Source organism: Platichthys flesus, chromosome 10, assembly GCF_949316205.1.
Source record: "Platichthys flesus chromosome 10, fPlaFle2.1, whole genome shotgun sequence".
Classification (NCBI taxonomy): domain Eukaryota; kingdom Metazoa; phylum Chordata; class Actinopteri; order Pleuronectiformes; family Pleuronectidae; genus Platichthys; species Platichthys flesus.
In genome coordinates, this window is record NC_084954.1 from 15,543,567 (window position 1) to 15,563,105 (window position 19,539).

Sequence of the window (19,539 nt, forward strand, 5' to 3'; positions counted from 1 at the left end):
AATTTCCCTAATGGATCTTCTTAGTAGCCGCCCTCAGCTGCCAGCTCTGCTTATTGCCTTGGCTTGGCATGTCTTCGCTGTGCCGCATCAGCATTTTTATACATTTGTCTTGCACGATGTCACAGTAAAGCACGACTGCCTGATGAATAGGAGATGTCAAAGTATTATTACATGATCAACCCTCTCTTCTGCTGAAACAGGATGTAGTGTATTGTCTTCACTGTGTGTGTGTGTGTGTGTGTGTGTGTGTGTGTGCAGTGGGACACTTGTCTGATTTAAGAGGCCCTGGGGGGTTTTGTTGCTGAGCTGTGATTCAACCTTGGTTCTGCTTGCAGAGTCCTTGGCCGACTCGAACAGCGAGGAGTCGGACTCTGACCAGTCAGACGTGCCTGAGATGGACTCGGAAATCGAGCAGGAGACGCAGCTGACATATCGACGACAGGTTTGTGGCAAGAAGAAACGTGTCACATCTGAAGTATAGCGGGTTTTTTTGACAATACAGAAAAACACTTTTCTTTATGCGTCCAGGTTTATAAAGAAGATCTACCTCAGCTCAAAGAGCAGTGCAAAGAGAAGCATCGAGCAACTGCCATGAAAAAGAGGGAGCGAGCGCCGGGGAGCAGGGTGAAGCTGCACTTTATCCATGGGTAGGTAGTGACACCATGGGCGTCAAGAGGGGCTCGAGAGTGCTGTCCACTAACCGGAACATTGGTGGGTCGATCCCCAGCTCCTCCAGTCCAGTCCGCATGCCCAAGTCTCCCCGGATACTGAACCCCAAATTATGTGAATGTGTTGTTTGTGCTTGAAAAAGTGCTTCTTTGTATGAATGGGTGTGTGAATGGGGGGCTCAATATAAACACAGTCCATTTAGGATCATAGAAAGAATTTTAAATTACAAGACTGAAAAATAAACTTTGATTAGCTAATATATTCTAAAATCTCACTTTACCAATAAGCCCTTATTGTCTTATTTCCCTTAACTCTCCCGTTAATGTCTAGCATGTGTTTTTTCTCTGCAGCTACCGAGGCTACGATTGCAGGAGCAACCTGTTCTACACGCAGGCCGGGGAGATCGTGTACCACGTAGCTGCCGTCGGGGTTGTGTACAACAGGCAGCAGAATACCCAGCGTTTCTACATGGGCCACGATGATGACATCCTCTGTCTGGCTATACACCCCCTCAAGGACTTTGTAGCAACAGGCCAGGTAGCTGCCATCGCATCTAACATACAATATTGAGGCTTTTTATGTGCGTGTGATTCGTGGCTCCTTGGAGTCGGGAGAGCCTTGCTTGTTTCATTCATTGCATTAGAATTTTCGCATTTAAATAATTCAACTTTTGATCTGTTTGTTTATTCAGGTTGGCAGAGATTCCTCCATCCACGTGTGGGACACTGAAATGTTGAAACCCATGTCCGTGTTGAAGGGTTTCCACCAGCTCGGAGTGTGCGCTCTGGACTTTTCCGGTAACACCCAGTTCGGCTTTCTCAGCTTGCTTTCACTTCACCTGTCAAGACAGATTCGATATAACGGCCACAAATGCTTCCTGACACCCTGTTTTCACGGAAGATTAAAAGAAATACGTCTTTCACATATGAAAGAAATGGACAAAGTCACAAGACACCCAATTTACAAGCAGCACTGAGAAAAGCTTCTGCAGTATTTTAGTCGCAGCAGTCTGACAGCATCAAGGCAGAGCTGTTCATCTCACGTTCCTTAATTGGCCCCGGGCAGGCGCAGCCCGTTGGTCTGTGTGTCAGTGTCGGTGAATCACCTGCCGCAGATCAAACCCACTACGCTGCTTTCATGTTGCTGACAGTCGAACTTCACCGAGAGCATGCTGAATGGTTTTTCGTCTTGCTCTCCACAGCGGACGGGAAGCGGCTGGCCTCGGTGGGCCTGGACGACAACCACACCATCGTGCTGTGGGACTGGAGGAAGGGGGAGAAGCTCTCTGCCATGCGGTTAGTACAGTCGTATTTCAGGTGTAAGGGGGGGGGGGGGGGGTCCTGTTGCTCTCCCATGATCTCTTCTTAAGATGAATTGGTCCCTTTTAGTTTAAATATGGACATTTACAGATGAGGGTTAAATTGAAACCACTTTGCTGTGCACGGCTGACAGCCTGATTGATGGAGGATGAAAAAAAAAGAAGAGGAATTATCTTTTAGATTTCATGCACCTGAAAAACCAAAAAAAGACCCAAAAGTATCTGACTGGCAAACATCTGCATCCCCAAATATCCTTTGCTTTTTGCTTTGTTGCTCGTCCTACTTGATGTTCACATTTAGCATCTACTACAATGAAATCCTGCTAGTTCAGGCCAGTGCATTTGCAGGTTGCTCTCCCATGTGTTGTGTGCCAGCCGCTCGCCGTAGCTCAGGGACAGCTGCACTGATCTCTCCTTCGCAGACCCTGGTGGGCAGCGCAGTGAAGCAGGCAGACAGAAAACGGGACCTGACAAGATGCCTGGCTAGTTGTGCCAACGTCTCAGCTTCGGCTGAGGCGAGGAGAGGAGCGGGTGGGAGGAGGAGAGGCGGGAAAGAAGGTGTAGGGTCAGGATATTGAGAGCTGGCAGATATAATAACGAAGGGAAAGAAAGAGAGCGGGAGGAGAGGGGTGCGATGTTTCTGGAGCTTCACGGAGACTACTGCGGCAGCACAAAGGGCAACGATTAGAGATGTCAAGTGTCAGACACGGTCCACTGCATCAGGCACGACCAGCCACTGATCCTTAATGTTCATAAAGTGTAAAGAAGGAAACAAAACAAGAAGATAGTTACACTTTGCTGGATTCTTCCTCTGGTTTGTTTGTTATAGGGAGCTGAAACCTCGTTATCATTGTAGGTATCGTCTTAAGGTTCCTGCTAATTGTTCAGACGGCAGATCATAGAAGTGATTATTGTAAGTGAACAATTATGCAGCAAAAGGATTTAGTCCACAAGATGGAGGCTCACTTTTTCAGTTTGCTGGAGGATATGAGTCAGTTTGATCTTGTTCAGTAGGTTTCCTGTTTTATTTGGTCATATTAAAATTGAGTGTGTTTATTACAGGAGAGGAGGAGGTTCTCAAAATTGTTCTTGAGTAAAAGTACAAACACATACAGAAAAAATTAAATCAATTCAAAGTATTATATTATTTCTACTTAAGTTAAAGTAAGTACTTGCTTTTAAACATACTTAAGTAAGTATTATTATTGTCGAATGTAGCCTATTCCTGAATGCAGTAGTCTATCACGTCATTATAGAGGTGGCCTCTTCTGAGTCCTTCGTTTTAGGAGGCGGGGTCTAATGTTGCCTGCCTGCTCTGATTGGATCAGTGGACCAATTCCCCTCTTGTCATTGATTACTTTTGAGAATATAAAGACGATGGGAACATGTAAAAGTAATCATTGTAAAAATGTAGTGGAGCAGAAAGTTTAGATACTGACTGGTATATGTAATATATATGATATATTGATATATCAGTGTGTGTGTGTGTGTGTGTGTATATATTTACACACACACTTGGATATATTGTTGTGATATAAAGGAGTATATCGACTTCATTAGATCAAACCACTTGTGTATTGAGGACATATTATGTAAGATAATTCAGCTATATTTTAATCCTATGCAAAGCAGCATAGTTGTAATCACGCAGAAACAGAAAATTGAGATGTATTTGAGATTTTACCATTCTCTAGTCCTCAATGTCTGCTGCTTTGTGTACTTTGGCTTTTGAATTGTCGCTTAAATCCATAGTATAATCTTCCTATTTAAATAACAACGTCTGGTTTATGTGACACTCAAATTGTGAAACGTTGAAGTTGAATATTGCTTCTCTCAGGACCCCGATGTAAGAACAGATGAAACATAAAAACATAGTTTCATTAAAAAAGGGACAAATGTGATATGTTCATCCATGCATGCATTTTAACTCGGCAACTTGTTATTCAGGGGAAGCAAGGACAAGATCTTCGTCGTCAAGATCAACCCCTACCTGCCTGACAAGCTCATCACAGCTGGGGTGAAACACATGAAGTTTTGGCATAAAGCTGGTGAGTCCCCTGTTGTTTTTGGGAGGAGCGCCTCTAACAAGCAGGAATCTGGCATGGCTGTGACACCCACCACTGTGTGCTTCCCCTTCAGGTGGCGGCCTAATTGGGCGCAAGGGGAACATGGGGAAGACGGAAACTATGATGTGTGCCGTGTACGGCTGGTCGGAGGAGATGGTGTTTTCAGGCACATGCACCGGGGACATTTGCATCTGGAGGGACATGTTCCTGATGAAGACTGTGAAAGCTCATGACGGCCCTGTCTTCAGCATGCACGCTCTGGAAAAGGTATCACAAAAAACCCCACCAGAGAACCAGAAAAACAAATATTTTATTCACTTGCTGTAAATATGTCATCGGCATCTCGCCGAATATTTCTGCAGTTACACGAGTTAAGATATAATATGTAACCATCCCTCATTATATATCAAAGTTATATATTAAATATTTTGCTGACCTGTTTTGTTACTTTATCTAAAATGTTAATCAACAACTTTTAAATCCAGAGAAACTTATTCAGTGTAACATTTTGGTCATCCTTCTAATTTCTTTTTTTTGTTTTGTTTGAGACACCCGTCGTGGCCCGAAGTTGCACATAATACAATGTATATCATTTAATGTTAAGGCCTAGTTTGTGAGGAATTAACATCAGTGTGACAGAAACAAATATATCTTATTCGGTTGTTTCAATTAGAACTGAAATGTATTTTTCTTCTCTCGTACCTTTTTGTTTAACTTCTCCCCATCGTAGTTAATTGTATGTGAAATGAAATACACTCCTCTAAGTGACGTGTCCAATCTGCAGAAATCAATGCAGCTTTAAATATGTCGATATTCTGTCTCTTCAGGGATTCGTGACTGGAGGAAAGGATGGTATAGTGGCTCTGTGGGATGACACGTTCGAGAGATGTCTCAAGACCTACGCCATCAAGAGAGCCGTTCTCGCTCCAGGCTCTAAAGGTAAAAAAGGTCACCCTGTTCTAGGTGCTCCTCCTGCGTCCTTGAAGCAGCTTTCATTGATCTGACATGAACATGCAATGCAAATCCATTTAAACGTTCAATGCTTTTAGCTGAAATGAAGATTGCTTCCTGCGTACCGGGTCAAGTTAAGGTCTGTGACTTTACGGCTGTAATTTATTAACTCGACAGGGCTGCTGTTGGAAGACAACCCCTCCATACGTGCCATATCTCTAGGCCACGGCCACATCCTGGTGGGGACCAAGAATGGTGAGATCTTGGAGGTGGACAAGAGTGGCCCCATCACTCTGCTGGTCCAGGTAGGTTAAGATAAAAGCAGCTTTGGGAGACACAATTGCTTAGAAATATACAATCACGTTCTGATGGAGAGGATCAATTGATGAGAGACGAGAACCAAAGGATGTCCACATTCATCTGTTGTATAGTAACAGGCTCAATATGCTGGCATCCTCAGGAAAATCCATGAATCAAGTTTGTCATGAGAGAATACTGTTACCAATGAGGAAGATAGTGAAGATACAGTGTGAGGTTCATATGTTTAGTTTGTTACAACAGGCTCAGCTGGACGGCTGCTATCACAAAGGAGGAGAATGTCATTGTGCTGCTTAAACAGAGCTTGGTTTATTAGAAAGCCAGATTATATCATTTATATATTGCCTTAAATGTGCATTTACTGTAGAATGTTTCTTTATTCTGTGATAATCATTGTAAGAGATACAGTGAAGATATACACATAAGAAAGCTGTAGATATACACATAAGAAAACAAGAAAAGAAATAGAGTAAGTGGACAGCATCATTTGTTGCCCTGTAACTAAGGGGGTCTACAAAAAAAATAAGGAATACAATTATAGTTCATTAGTCAAAATATTAAATACAAGTTATTATTATTATTACTATTAAATAAATATACAATGAGTAAACTCTGGTGTATATAATATGTGACTATTAAAACTACGAAACTTATTTAACTAGAACCATTAATCACGTTATGCTTTTATCCCTTTGTGAGTTGTCCAGCTCTAAATTGATTATCCTTGGGTTTAATGTGTCTGCAGGGCCACATGGAGGGTGAGGTGTGGGGCCTGGCCACTCATCCCCATCTCCCGCTCTGTGCCACCGTCAGCGATGACAAAACCCTGCGCATATGGGACCTCTCACCCAGTCACTGCATGCTGGCTGTGCGCAAGCTCAGGAAAGGTGAGTCACAGCTGCATCACGACCATATGAGCATATTTTTTCTTTATCCGTTCAAATCTGTTCAGCCTGACAGGAAGTGCAGGGGTACCAGGACATTAACTCCTTGTTCTCCGCAGGCGGCCGCTGCTGCTGCTTCTCCCCTGACGGCAAAGCCTTGGCGGTGGGCCTCAACGACGGCAGCTTCCTCATCGTGAACGCCGACACCCTGGAGGACCTGGTGTCCTTCCACCACCGCAAAGACGTCATTTCTGATATCAGATTCTCTCCAGGTCTGTGCTTCAAAACTCAAAAATTCTAATCCTGTCCCAAGAACCAAACAGGCTTCTGTGCCAATGTGCCCTTCAAAGCTTCTGAGTTTATGTGGGATGCTGTTCAGCAGGTAAACATGCCCCCCCCCCCCCCCCCGGTGTAAGTCAGGGAGATATTGCTGCAGGCCTGACCCAAATTAATGGCTTTCTGTGGCAAGGCCAGACAGCAAGACAGCAAGAGAGGAACGAGAAACAGTGGGGAGAGACAAAGTGAGAGCAGGAAACTAAACTCCCTGACACAGTGCAAGGGATCCTGTTACCCAACATTCTTCAATCCCTCACAGTCTTAATGCTAGACTTAAATCACTGCCGGACACTTGGCTTGTACACTGTTTAAATATCTTATTTTCTATAAAAAGATAAAATCTGTCTTTGGTAAACGTGTGTAAAAGAGCTTTTTAAACAAGCCAGTAGAAACAAGTGTAAATGCTGAGCACTAGAGAGTGAAAAACATGCTTAATATGACATTGGATTAATATGGACATTGGATTAATATGGATTCAATGATAGAGGCTCTTGATGCATAAGAGCACAAACAAAGGCAGCTGGAGTGGCAGAATGCAGTTTCTGAACCATTTGCTTTGTTTTCAATGCCATCAAGTTCCCATATATTTGCTGTTATTAGGCCTATGCTAAAAATAACAGCGCTGACATGATGTTGTTGCCTGTACTAGAGGAAAAGGGCAGGGGGTTCACCATAGTCATTTGGAAATACTGTCTGGTGGCCGTTAACAACTGTGTAGAATCATTTGTCAGTGGAACCAGTAGATGGTGAGACATTTGACGAGATAGTAAAAATTTTGGAGCTGCAACGAAAGACAGAGGATTACAACAGACAGTACACATTCACCTTCTGGGTACCATGAATGTCTGTTTAAAAATATCCTCTATACGAACGGCATCTTGTGCGTTTGTATGAGTCTGCATATTAATGATTGAAGAAGGAAACTGTGGTATCGAGGTCCCACCAATTCAAATTCAAAAACAAACACAGGGGCTAGCCAATCAAATCATGTTAACGTGAAAGTGGAGGCAGAGGAAGCTGGCTAGCCTGGTGTGTGTTCTGGCTGTGGCTTCTGTGTCACGTGTACATCAGTGTGTTTGGAACTACCTTAAATGACAGAAATATTTTAACTATTTGAAAATTTACTTTGACCTTTAAGTTTGATCCCTCTCCCATACACAAACATAGAGGAGGCAGGATTATGACCTGTACTGCAGCCATCCACCGGTGAGGGATTAAGACACTTCTTGGGAGCTGTCATGTCGTCCTTCTTCATATACAGTCTCTGCGTGGCCCCAGAAAAAGCCAACTGACAAACAGACTCGGTTAAAAAGATTCAGTTCTGCTGATCCCTGGTTTAAGATTGTGTGTAAACGACTAACGCGTGTCTTTCTCTTGTCGTCTCAGGTACTGGGAAATATCTTGCGGTAGCATCAGGAGACACGTTTGTGGATATTTACAATGTGATGAACAGCAAAAGGGTCGGAGTCTGCAAAGGATGCCTCAACTACATTACCCATCTGGACTGGGACAAGAGAGGTAGACTCGCTTCCTTAAATACTAACGAATAAAATGCCCTTGGAGCCTTTTGCTTTCCAAATGTCTCTCATAAAACCACCACAACCCTCTGGGCCTCTTCACTCCGCAGGAAAACTACTTCAGGTCAACACAGGTGCTAAGGAGCAGTTTTTTTTCGAAGCTCCCCGTGGCAAGAAGCAGACCATTCCGTCTACCGAGGTAAGCCGGCAGAATAGGCACAAGAGCAGCCATTGTTATGGTGCCGCTGGCCCACATTTACCCCCCCCCCCCGGAGCAGAGGAGGCACGGTGAAGGGCAGTGAAGCATTAACACGGCCCACTTTTCATGAGTTTCATTCTAATTTCGGTGGTGGATGGGAGATGGTGTTGCGAATCCTTTGAATGCAGTGAGACGTTTGGACAACTTGCCTGGCACAAAGCAGAGCATTAAGTAAATAAGGGCCAGAGATGATAGATGCTGCTGAGTCGAGGCTCTCTGGCCCCTCAGATGTCCACAATTACCTCTGCACATCCGCCTCAACTCATCGTGATGCGTTCACTTTCCTCTTTCCGTCCCATTTCGTACCCTCATCTCTTGTGCTCTTGATCACAGGATCGTCACTAACAGGCTGAGACAGCATTCTGTTCTTGGCCCTGTTTAATTTTCTAATACTGTAGATTTGTAATGTGGCCGTCTCAGCACACTGTCTGGACTCTATGAGAGGATAGATGTCCTGAAACATTCTCAATTACGATAACGATAAAACACAACTTTACTATTCATCATGTGACATCACAATGCCCTATGTTTGCATAATATACACAGAGTGGCTAGTCTGGCACCCCTCCATACAAAGCCAGGTAAATTAGTAATTTCCTTTACGTGGTGGAAGCTGTTGACCAACAACAGAGTGAGCCAGCTGGCCAATCAGAGCACATGGGCCTTTATTGGGAGGGGGTCTTAAAGAGACAGGAGCATGTAAATATTTTCAAATAATAACACAAATTGAAACTATGAACCTGAATATGAGCATAATAGGTCTCCTTTTAAATGTTTATTATATTTGTGAAAAATCTTTCTTCACATTCACTCTTCAATTCTTTCTTGCGTAATGTCAGACTTGAAGATTGATACCTTTCTGATATCTGTATGCTGGATATAAAGCTGAGGTAGCAGCTGCTTAGCTTAGCATTCACTCCTTCCCCTTTGTTTACAGAGAGTAGCTACTCCAGTGTTGGCCTCTCTCAATTCGCTGTTTTTCAGTTTTTACAGATTAGACTTCAGTATAACATATTCGCCATTATTACAGCTCTCTTTTTAGTCTGACAGCATTTCTTAAATTGGCACGTTCTATTTTGTTGCCCTTGTGTTACTGACCACTTACTGACTTTTTTTTCAGGTGGAGAAGATTGACTGGAGCACATGGACCTGCGTCCTGGGAACGTCAGTTGAGGGAATCTGGCCTGTGATCAGTGAGGTCACAGAGGTTACCGCCGCCTGCCTTAGTAACGACAGGAAGGTGCTGGCCACAGGAGATGATTTGGGATACGTCAAGCTCTTCAGATACCCTGTCAAGGTGAGTCACAGACGGGCCGCGTTTCTTGGTACAATCTGGTTTGAACGTCTCGTGACTCAAGGCTCCAAGGTCTATGCAAATGATATGTTAATTTGTGTGTTACATAAACGTTGTCCTTTTGCTGCAGGGGAAGTACGCAAAGTTCAAGCGCTATGTGGCCCACAGCGCTCACGTCACCAACGTGCGGTGGACCCATGACGACAGCCTCTTGGTGACAGTGGGCGGGGGGGACACATGCCTCATGATCTGGGCCCATGAGCCCGAGGGCCACCGGGAATTCAAACAGTGCGACAGCGAGGAGTCGGACATCGAGAGTGAGGATGACGGAGGTGAGAGGCCACTTTCTTTCTCTTTTTTTCTCTTTTTTTATTTGAGTTTCTGTTGCTTGAGAAGTTCCCGTCTCTCGTCAGGTTATGACAGCGACGTGACGAGAGAGAACGAGATCACCTACACCATCAAGGCCTTATCCAGCAACATGCGACCCATGACCGGTGTGAAACCCCACTTGCAGCTGAAGGAGCCCTCTGTGGATGAAAGGTATTTCACAGCTGTGAAATGAGGAGTATTGATTTACACCTGCTGAGACTGTTGAGCTTCAGCCAGTCATAGTACAAGTTATAAGGCCACCGCTTTCAAAATAAAGCCACTACTGCCTTTTTCAGTCAACATACACTGCCAGTCAAAAGTTTAAGACACACCAATGTTTTTTTTATTTAGTAATTGATTCATTTATTCAGTTTAACCAATTTTAAATTAACAAACGTAGACACTTAAACTATATCTAATATTCAGTAACAGGTACTTATGGAGGTGCTTCAGAACTTTTGACCGGCAGTGTATCTATTCTCTCCTCTCTCGCCCTCTCCCTGTTCTTTTGAAATAACACAACATTCTTTGCTTTTCTTCTTTCCTGTCCATCTCTCACTATCCTGCTTCCTTCTTTACTTCCACATGAAGACAAGGGGTGGTCAGGTAAGCTTTGGTGTTAATTATGTTGATTTTGCACTGAAGATATAGCGCGTCGGTTGGCTGTACCTGTAGTTAGTTGTGCATTGGTGAGCATAAACGTGGTGGTGACATAGTGGAAATAAATGAATAACAATCAAGACTTCAAACCTGAGGGAACTTTTAAGTGACGTGAGGATTCAATGTGTGGTGGTGGTTGGATCACTACAGATGGGTATCCGCCCAGTTGTCCATCTTAAATCTAAGCTAGAACGACTTAGAAGCATGAGGCAGATACAGCAAATCAAATTTAAAATGTGTTTAAATTAACTCAAACATTTTAATTGAATTCACGTCTAGGACATATTTAGAGAAATACCTGATGTCGATGAAAATCATAGTGTCCTTTGTTAAGTCTTGGATTTTTCCCCCCTACATAAATCGAATCACAGGTTCGGTGTCAGTTCTGACTGGCAGGACAAATTGAACTCTAAATTTAAATTTATAAAGTAGAGCATGGCTTTAATTTACTTCAGTGTCCACTTAAGCAGTGAGTTGTACCAGAAGTGTTTATAATAATCACTTACTCCAGGGAAATAGGTTGATTAAAGTGGGTCACGTTTTAACTTCACACATCAAACCAGAGGGAAAATTGGAAATTTAAACACCCTGAGATATTCTCTTTAAAAAAGGCCTTTTTAAGGAGGTGCAGTTCTTCTGGCTTATCTCAAAAACCATTTACACACCTTATCAGTTCTTTCCTTTGTTACAATGAGTTTGTGGCTCAGGTTTATTGATTTATCCGATTGGTTTTCCAGATAAGATTTTTTTGACAGCGATGCAGACATCCACGCATCTTCTGGGCCGCAGTTGTCATAGAAATGGACTTTGGTTGTCATGGCTACACGCTGGTGCTGACTCCTGTATTTTGTGTCCTCAGCGGCTGTGCTGTTGTGTTGCGTGTGTCCAGCAGGCAGCAGTGAGCGCTGTGGGAAAACGCTTTTTTTCTAATTCTTGTTTTTTCTTTTCTATTGCTGCCATGAAGAGGGTCAAGGTAAGACACTGAATGAGTTGATCCTCTGTTTTTCCTTATGTGGATATTTGTGGAAGGACGTCGACTATTATGTCTTTGCCTGTATAGACGCTTGAGTGTTTTTCCTAATCGTCTCATTATTAATTGATTTTCATATCCTTGTGTTTTTAACGTATATTTGACTGACTGAAGATGTGTGGAAACGGAGAAAGCAGCAGAAATCGATAATGCCATTGTGATATTTCATAAGTCACTTTACATAGATTTTTATTAGAGTCCGACCTATTTATAACTTCCCAATAAATCAGCGGATAGGAGCCTTTCAAGATAAAGCATGACTGTGTTGATGTTTTCCAATATGTGCTCATATAATCACTGTTATTTAAGAGAATAAACAATAGAGAAAAGATGAGCATTTATCTTCAAGACTTCTACAAAGTTAAGATTATGGATAAACTATAAAATGTCAAGCTGCAGTTATGTATCTTTGTCATAAGGGTTTGATAAAAAGATTGTAAATCAGCCAATATATCAGTATTAGAAATTTTATACTCCCATAAAATTCACATCGGTCGGGCTCCAACCTTTACCTTTGCCTCCATCCTTTATCCATTGGTTTTTCTGTTACCTGATTCAATCTTTCATTGCTTCACTGTTACAGAGTCTGTGTGATGCAAGAAGCTTTGATTTTTTTTCTTGAATTTATTCCACCTTGAAAATCCTGTTATTTCAGAAAAAAAGGATTTCTTAGATCAAGAGATAAAACCAGCGTCTTTGTCGGTTTGTTTGCAAATACTCATGAAATGTTCTGTAGAACAGGCTCATTGCCAAAAAGTGTCATATCATTATTATCCTAATCATCATTATAATTATCAGTCTGATAAGCAGCCCCTCAGCCGCCCTCTTATCCCAGCTCTCTGTTTCAGGCCTCCTGTCAGCCGAGCGCTGCCGCAGCCGGAGAAGCTGCAGACCAACAACGTCGGCAAAAAGAAGAGGCCGATTGAGGTAAGAAGGACGTCCCATCCTCACCCTGAAAACAACAGGCTGAGGGATATGATACAGCTGATGAGCTCTATGTAAACGGAACAGAAGGTGATCTCTGATGTGGTTATTCCGGCTGTGCTCGTTCTCTGTGCAGACGGCCTCTCGGGGGACTCCGATGCCTCTGTGATCCAATCATAACGTGCTCTCCGTCCAGCTCGCTCGGTAAACATCTTCGTTGTCATGCCGTTGACCTTTGTGACTTTCTGGTACTCTCCCGCAGGACCTGGTGCTGGACCTGGTTTTTGGTTACCGTGGAAATGACTGCCGCAACAACGTGCACTACCTGAATGACGGGGCGGACATCATTTACCACACGGCCTCAATTGGCATCGTGCTCAACTTGACGACCTGTGAGTAGAGGACTGTACAGAAGCCGTGCCAATAGTGTCAGTCGTTCCTGAAAGCAAACGTAACGTAAACTGTGCTCCTCTGTTTGTGTGTGTGTTCTTTTTCTACCAGCCTGCCAAAGTTTCTACATAGAACACAGTGACGACATTCTGTGCCTGACGATCAATCAACATCCCAAATTCCCCAACGTGGTGGCGACTGGCCAAGTAGGTATGTCTGTGGAAAGTTGACTTCCTGTGTCAACAGCCGCCTCATTCCTCTTCTCCTTGTAGTCGACGTGCGGTGGGAACATAGTACACCACTGTGGCCTGAACCCCCCTCTACAAGCGTATCTGTAATAAAAAGCAACTAATGAGCAAAATGATCTTTTTTGCACATGTGTATAGTTGTAGGGTAGTTCTTGTATGCTGCAATTTCTATAGAAAACTCATAGTTGTGACTACAAATCTTACTGGAAGTTGCTGGAGAAACGGCGTAGCAGAAAATGTAAGTCTAAAAAATGTACAGGTAATATGTCTGCCTTGTTTATTAATCAGATTTTCCTTTATTTCAGGTGATACTGGTGACATGTCAGGTAAGGACAGAACAAAATTAATCTTCATAAAAAAGTAAGAGGCCTGGTGTTTTTGACTCAAAGGTAATCTCACCTGTATTCTTAAAGTCTAGGGCCATCTAGTGGTCTTCTGACTTTTGACATGTCTTCCCAAATGCAAACTTGCTTTATTCTAAATTTCCAATATTTGATCATGAAAAATACAATGTAATTCTATACAAATATATGTCTCAACTCTTAAACATTTACCATTTTAGTTTGCATTCAGTTTTTGTTCTAATGTGGGATTTTACTTTGGGAATAGATCAAACCATACATCTTAATTGAACCTTTGCTGAGGTGATCATCTCTTTGTTTTTTTTCCCCGACAGCCACTTCTCCATCTATTCATGTTTGGGACGCCATGACCAAACAAACGCTATCGGTGTTACGTTGTTTCCACTCGGGCGGCGTGTGTTCCGTCAGCTTCAGTGCCACGGGAAAACTCCTGCTGTCTGCAGGCCTGGACCCTGAACACACCGTCACCATCTGGAAGTGGCAGGAAGGTAAAAAAAAAACCGATGATCCTTCTTCCAGCTTCGCGGGATGACGGAAGGGGGGAAGAGGTCACACTTTCATCCCCCTCTGCTTTGTTTCCCAGGTGCCAAAGTGGCCAGCCGGATAGGTCACACCCAGAGGATCTTCGTGGCTGAGTTCAGGCCGGACTCGGACACGCACTTTGTGTCGGTGGGGATCAAGCACGTGCGTTTCTGGACCTTGGCTGGTCGAGCTCTGCTCAGTAAGAAAGGAGTGCTGAGCACCATAGAGGACGCCCGGATGCAGACCATGCTCTCTGTAGCATTTGGAGCTGTAAGTCATTTACACCATTATAATATAACAACAACTAATTAATCTCACAAGAGAAACATGTTTGTTAAGTCTTTCACTTGCTGCTTGTTCTCACTGCACATGACATTTTACCTCTTGATATAAATCTATAGACATTTAACATCTTATCTCAAACTTTCTGCTTGACTGTGCTGTGAATTGTTGCACTGCCCGCTCTGCTCTCTATAGGCCACTAGATTAGTGCAGATTTGTTTTCTTTTCAGAATAACTTGACATTTACAGGTACCATAAGTGGGGATGTGTGTGTGTGGAAGGAACACATTCTAGTAAGAATAGTGGCCAAAGCTCACACGGGCCCAGTGTTCACCATGTACACCACACTGAGAGACGGCCTCATCGTCACCGGAGGCAAAGAAAGACCGTGAGTGCTGTTGGTTTTGATTGGTTCACTTGAGCTCACATCTGTAAACAACACTACTCACATACTGGCTTAATGGTGGAGAGAAGCAGTGGAGTTTATTCTACATGATCGTCATTTGGTCATCTATTTATCCAAATTACTCCTAAGATTAAAAATACATGAGAAAAAAAGATGTACTGTATCTCTACATCATGTGATACACGGTATTTTTCAAACCAGCCACATCCTGTTTACAGTAAAGTTAGCGTATGAATCACATGGAGTATTCCTCAGTTCGTGGGTGAAACAGATGTTTTCCTCCACAGGTCAAAAGAAGGAGGAGCTCTAAAGCTCTGGGACCAGGAGCTGAAACGCTGCAGAGCCTTTCGATTAGAAACTGGACAGATCATAGACTGTGTTCGCTCTGTATGCAGAGGGAAGGTATTTACAGATAATATGCTCCTCAGTGTCTGTGAATCTGTGCGCTGCATCAGCATCTGGATTTTGACGTGCTTCGTCTTCCCTCTGTGCTGCATCAGGGTAAAATCCTGGTGGGCACCAGAAACGCAGAGATCATTGAGGTAGGGGAGAAGAACGCAGCGTGCAACATCTTGGTGAACGGCCACATGGACGGGCCGATCTGGGGCTTGGCCACGCATCCTTCCAGGGATGTGTTTCTGTCCGCTGCGGAGGACGGCACTGTTCGCCTGTGGGACATCCCTGAGAAGGTCAGACAGTCAACCTATCGCTTACATATTTAATTTCACTCGGCCGTGTGGTGGAAATTTGATGATGTTTTTTTTTTTTTTTATTATTATCTTGTGTTTCCTTGTGGGTTAACAGAAGATGCTGAATAAGGTGAACCTGGGCCACCCGGCACACACCATCAGCTACAGTCCTGAGGGGGACATGGTGGCCATCGGCATGAAAAATGGAGAGTTCATCATCCTGCTGGTGGCCTCACTCAAAATCTGGGGCAAGAAAAGGGATCGGCGCTCCCCTATCCAGGATATCAGGTATGTATCGATGGTTATTTAAAAAAAAAAAAATGTAACTGACAGCTGTGTTTTCTGATGTAAAAAATACCAACACAATGTGAATAGAATCCAGAGCACATGTATAAAGACGCAAGAAAAAGCTTTTTAATGTAGTCTGGAGATAAAAGACATCGTGGCCCAGTGAACACTGACAAGTTGAGCCCCATATGTATCCCAGTGAAAACACACAATTCAAACAATGCTTGTTTTGTGTAAATAATTGTGTATCCAACCTGCATTATCGCTGGGCTAAGATAACTTGTATTTACTTGTTTGTTAGATTTCAAATGTAAGAGCATCAATCACAATTTCAGGAATCCTGAAACTAAAACTGTGTCAAACCCTCGTCTGTACAGGAAAATTTGTTTCTGAGAGAACACAGTCACTGGGAACTCTGCATGTGTCTCTTGCAGGTTCAGTCCAAACTCTCGTTACTTGGCCGTCGGCTCCAATGAGAACGCCGTCGACTTCTACGACCTGACGCTCGGCCCCCAGCTGAACCGCATCAACTGCTGCAGGGACATCCCCAGCTTCGTCATGCAGATGGACTTCGCCGCGGACAGCAACTCCATCCAGGTATGGATCGGAAACCTCAGAGCTCCCCGTCAGCTTTCAGTCATTGGCTGTTTCACCTCTGACCTCCAATGTGTTTTTGACTCAGATTTCTACAGGTACTTATAAGCGACTGGTGTACGAGGTGCCCTCTGGGAAACCGGTCACAGAGCAGTCCCACATCGACAGGATTACCTGGGCCTCCTGGACGAGGTGAGGGGCACTCTTATGAGACTGATAAAACCATCAGTACTACATGTGTAAAAAGTCTTAAAGAGCATTACTCTCTCTGTCTCCAGTATCCTGGGGGACGAGGTTGTTGGGATTTGGTCCCGTAACACGGACAAAGCAGACGTCACCTGTGCCTGTGTTTCCCACTCAGGCCTTAATGTGACCACAGGCGACGACTTTGGAATGGTGAAGCTGTTTGACTTTCCATGTCCAGAGAAGTTTGTAAGTGTGACTACGCAATATTAGTATTAGCGGATTTGTTTTCGTCACTGTTTTGATTTCTAAGAACACTGACATGTTTGTCTGACGAAAATATTTCACTCTTCAACTTTCTCAGCTGAGATCTTTAAGTGTAGATTCAACAATTTAAGATGGTTAAATAAAAAGGCACTGTGATAGATTTTTCTACAATCCATCAGCATAATTTTTAAGATGCTACACTCATACAGAAATATTTACAAACTCTTTATAATACACAGTAATATTATATGTTACACGATGTGTGTTTTTTCTTTAGGCCAAACACAAACGCTTTCTGGGCCACTCCGCTCACCTGACAAACGTGCGCTTCACCAGCGGAGATCGCTTTGTCGTCAGCGCCGGAGGAGATGACAGAAGGTAGGAGAGAGGCAGCGGTGGAGCTAAGATTTTCCTAAATTAGGGGCCAGAATTTACACAGAGGGGCCAATATATGTCCAAACGATTCATGATTCAGTATGGTGCCAATTAAGTCATACATCTTTAACTGTTAGTTCTGCATAATATTGTCATATTTATTGTTAGTATTGTTAATAAGTGACAAAAAAAAAAATTCTGACAGGATACGGGCCAATCAGATTTAAGCAGGGGCCAGTGCCGCACCCCTGCCCCCCCCCCCCGGTCCTGCCCATGGACTTGGGATCCAAATAAAAACTTCAAAGGAGATAACTATCAAATATTGAGAGATCCATCTTCCCCTTTGTTATGTCCCCTGTAGCCTCTTTGTGTGGAGGTGTGTCCACGCCCCTCACTGAGGACCACGCCTGGACCCTCCGGCCTCAGAGAGCTTCTCTCAGCACGGCTCTCCAGAGGAAGAGAATCAGCAAAGAGGAGCCGCTTGAAGAAAAAGGAGGACAGACGTGGCAGCTTGTAAATGAGGACAAGCGGTGATTCGAATCACTGCCTCAAAACTTGGTGCATGCAAATGTGCGAGGCTCATTTTCATCATAGCATCAGTCCCAAGTGTGAACACAGGCGGATACTGCTCCGACAGTATCGCATCATCACTGAGTAAAAAAAACACAGCATCTCATTTTTTTTCAGAATGAGAGAATCTGTGTCCCACAGGCCTGTGAACTTGTGTTACTGACAATGCCATTTTTTTTTTTAATAACATGTAGCAAGCTGAATTAGCCTTAATTTGAGTGTTCAATTTAAGAGGGTTTGGACTGTTTTTGTAGTTTACTTTTTTGAATCATGTAGTCGTTTGGTTGGTTTGTTCTATTTTTACTGGTGATTCCAAATCCTGTGGCCTTCCACCTGAATGTAACATCCACTGTTACGTTCTGGATGTCAGCATGCCAAAGCATACTATGCACTGTACACCTGACCTGGTCACTGTGTTACCCTGACGGTTCATTGTTGGTTCATGTGGCTGTGTTGTTGACTGGTTGACCTCGGACCTCCCTCGACAGTGTTTCCCCTCATTCGTGCCCGTTTGTGGTTCCCGGGTGTGCATGGCTTCCTGGAAGACAATCCGTCCTAACCAAAATCCTCAGAAAACAAAAAGAACAGTTGTAAAAAAAAAAAAAAAAAAGAATAAGAAAAGGAAATTACGTTTTAATGCACAGTTGCGATTCCTTCAGTCACTTTTCAGTGTGCTGCTGCTGTATGATGTATTATCGTGGCATTTTCCTGAATATGAATGGTGTGACAGTAAGTCAGTGTTTTGTGTGTAAGCAGATATATTGCTCAAATGGAATGTTTTATCAGAGAAAAATATGAAAAGTGCAAAAACATTTGCTCCCTGTATTAACACTATGAAAAAAAAGTTGCTGCATATTTTGATTTACATTACTCCAGTGTAAATATCATTTGTAGATATTCTTTTTGTATATTTTTTGTGAGATGTTTCTTAAAATCCACTTTAATAAAAAAGGCAACCATGAACTTGAGCTTTGTCTGAATTATTTTGTTTCTTTAAGTATCAAGGATACAATATTTTGTTACTTTTGTTTTCATGCAACCTTATAAGATAAGAGCGAGTGGGGGTGTCAGAGAACGCTCTTCTCATTGTTTTGCCCGTTTATTAGAGGTGTTACGGTATCTGTTTGTATCACGTGTGTTGTCAGTTGGTTCCCCATTACCTGTGCACTTGACGGATGAACAGAACCGGTGTACAGAGAATAAAGTACTTTTAAAAGAGACGCTTTGCTCATACTTTTTACGCCAAGTGAGTAAGGATAACTTAACAGAATGTTTACTGAGTAAAAACATCCGAAATATAGAATAAAACTAGAAAACTTCTCTAAGAGTGCGTCCCTCTGTGGGGACCCCTGATATAATAACATTTTTAAAAACGCGGCTAGATCCAATCTAAATGTTAAAGAAAGTGAAGAAGAATCCGCAAGTGTGAAAACAACATCCTCAGCAGAAGTATTGATTCATAATGCTGAGGAACCAATGTATTCAAACCAGCGGTGCTTAAGCTTATCCTTTATCACTTATAAAGGAATACAGAGTTCCTTGCTGCTCTTTCATCACACTGATGATGTCAGGATGGAGTCCGAGCATCATGTGAGACCTACTTGAAACTAGAACGGCACTCAAGAGAGCACACGCCTCCAACAGTCCCCTTCTATTGAATCAAGACAACTTTCTAAAGCGATAACAATTTCCTTGGCATGGATCTGTGCCAAAATGCAATGGGTTATTTGTTGGTCGAAGTCACATCTTTCCAACAGATTTTGTGAAA

At 43.1% G+C, this 19,539-nt stretch overlaps 1 protein-coding gene across 1 annotated transcript in view; it reads left to right on the forward strand.

Annotated features, from left to right (window-relative positions):
* eml5 (EMAP like 5) overlaps positions 1–18,991 on the forward strand; it is a 40,890-nt gene extending 21,899 nt beyond the window's left edge. Inside the window, exons 12-43 of the mRNA XM_062397966.1 lie at positions 336–442; positions 529–647; positions 1,020–1,206; positions 1,361–1,466; positions 1,871–1,964; positions 3,935–4,035; positions 4,127–4,320; positions 4,881–4,992; positions 5,182–5,309; positions 6,068–6,209; positions 6,326–6,478; positions 7,929–8,060; positions 8,170–8,258; positions 9,439–9,615; positions 9,743–9,944; positions 10,026–10,152; positions 10,573–10,587; positions 12,520–12,598; positions 12,858–12,987; positions 13,097–13,195; positions 13,539–13,559; positions 13,910–14,083; positions 14,179–14,387; positions 14,630–14,787; positions 15,093–15,207; positions 15,306–15,494; positions 15,610–15,782; positions 16,217–16,379; positions 16,465–16,568; positions 16,655–16,808; positions 17,104–17,204; positions 17,563–18,991. Coding sequence (XP_062253950.1) covers positions 336–442; positions 529–647; positions 1,020–1,206; positions 1,361–1,466; positions 1,871–1,964; positions 3,935–4,035; positions 4,127–4,320; positions 4,881–4,992; positions 5,182–5,309; positions 6,068–6,209; positions 6,326–6,478; positions 7,929–8,060; positions 8,170–8,258; positions 9,439–9,615; positions 9,743–9,944; positions 10,026–10,152; positions 10,573–10,587; positions 12,520–12,598; positions 12,858–12,987; positions 13,097–13,195; positions 13,539–13,559; positions 13,910–14,083; positions 14,179–14,387; positions 14,630–14,787; positions 15,093–15,207; positions 15,306–15,494; positions 15,610–15,782; positions 16,217–16,379; positions 16,465–16,568; positions 16,655–16,808; positions 17,104–17,204; positions 17,563–17,599 — 4,091 coding nt within the window. The 3' untranslated portion in view covers positions 17,600–18,991. The remainder of the gene's footprint in view (positions 1–335; positions 443–528; positions 648–1,019; positions 1,207–1,360; positions 1,467–1,870; positions 1,965–3,934; positions 4,036–4,126; positions 4,321–4,880; positions 4,993–5,181; positions 5,310–6,067; positions 6,210–6,325; positions 6,479–7,928; positions 8,061–8,169; positions 8,259–9,438; positions 9,616–9,742; positions 9,945–10,025; positions 10,153–10,572; positions 10,588–12,519; positions 12,599–12,857; positions 12,988–13,096; positions 13,196–13,538; positions 13,560–13,909; positions 14,084–14,178; positions 14,388–14,629; positions 14,788–15,092; positions 15,208–15,305; positions 15,495–15,609; positions 15,783–16,216; positions 16,380–16,464; positions 16,569–16,654; positions 16,809–17,103; positions 17,205–17,562) is intronic.
* The last annotated feature ends 548 nt before the right edge of the window (positions 18,992–19,539 follow it).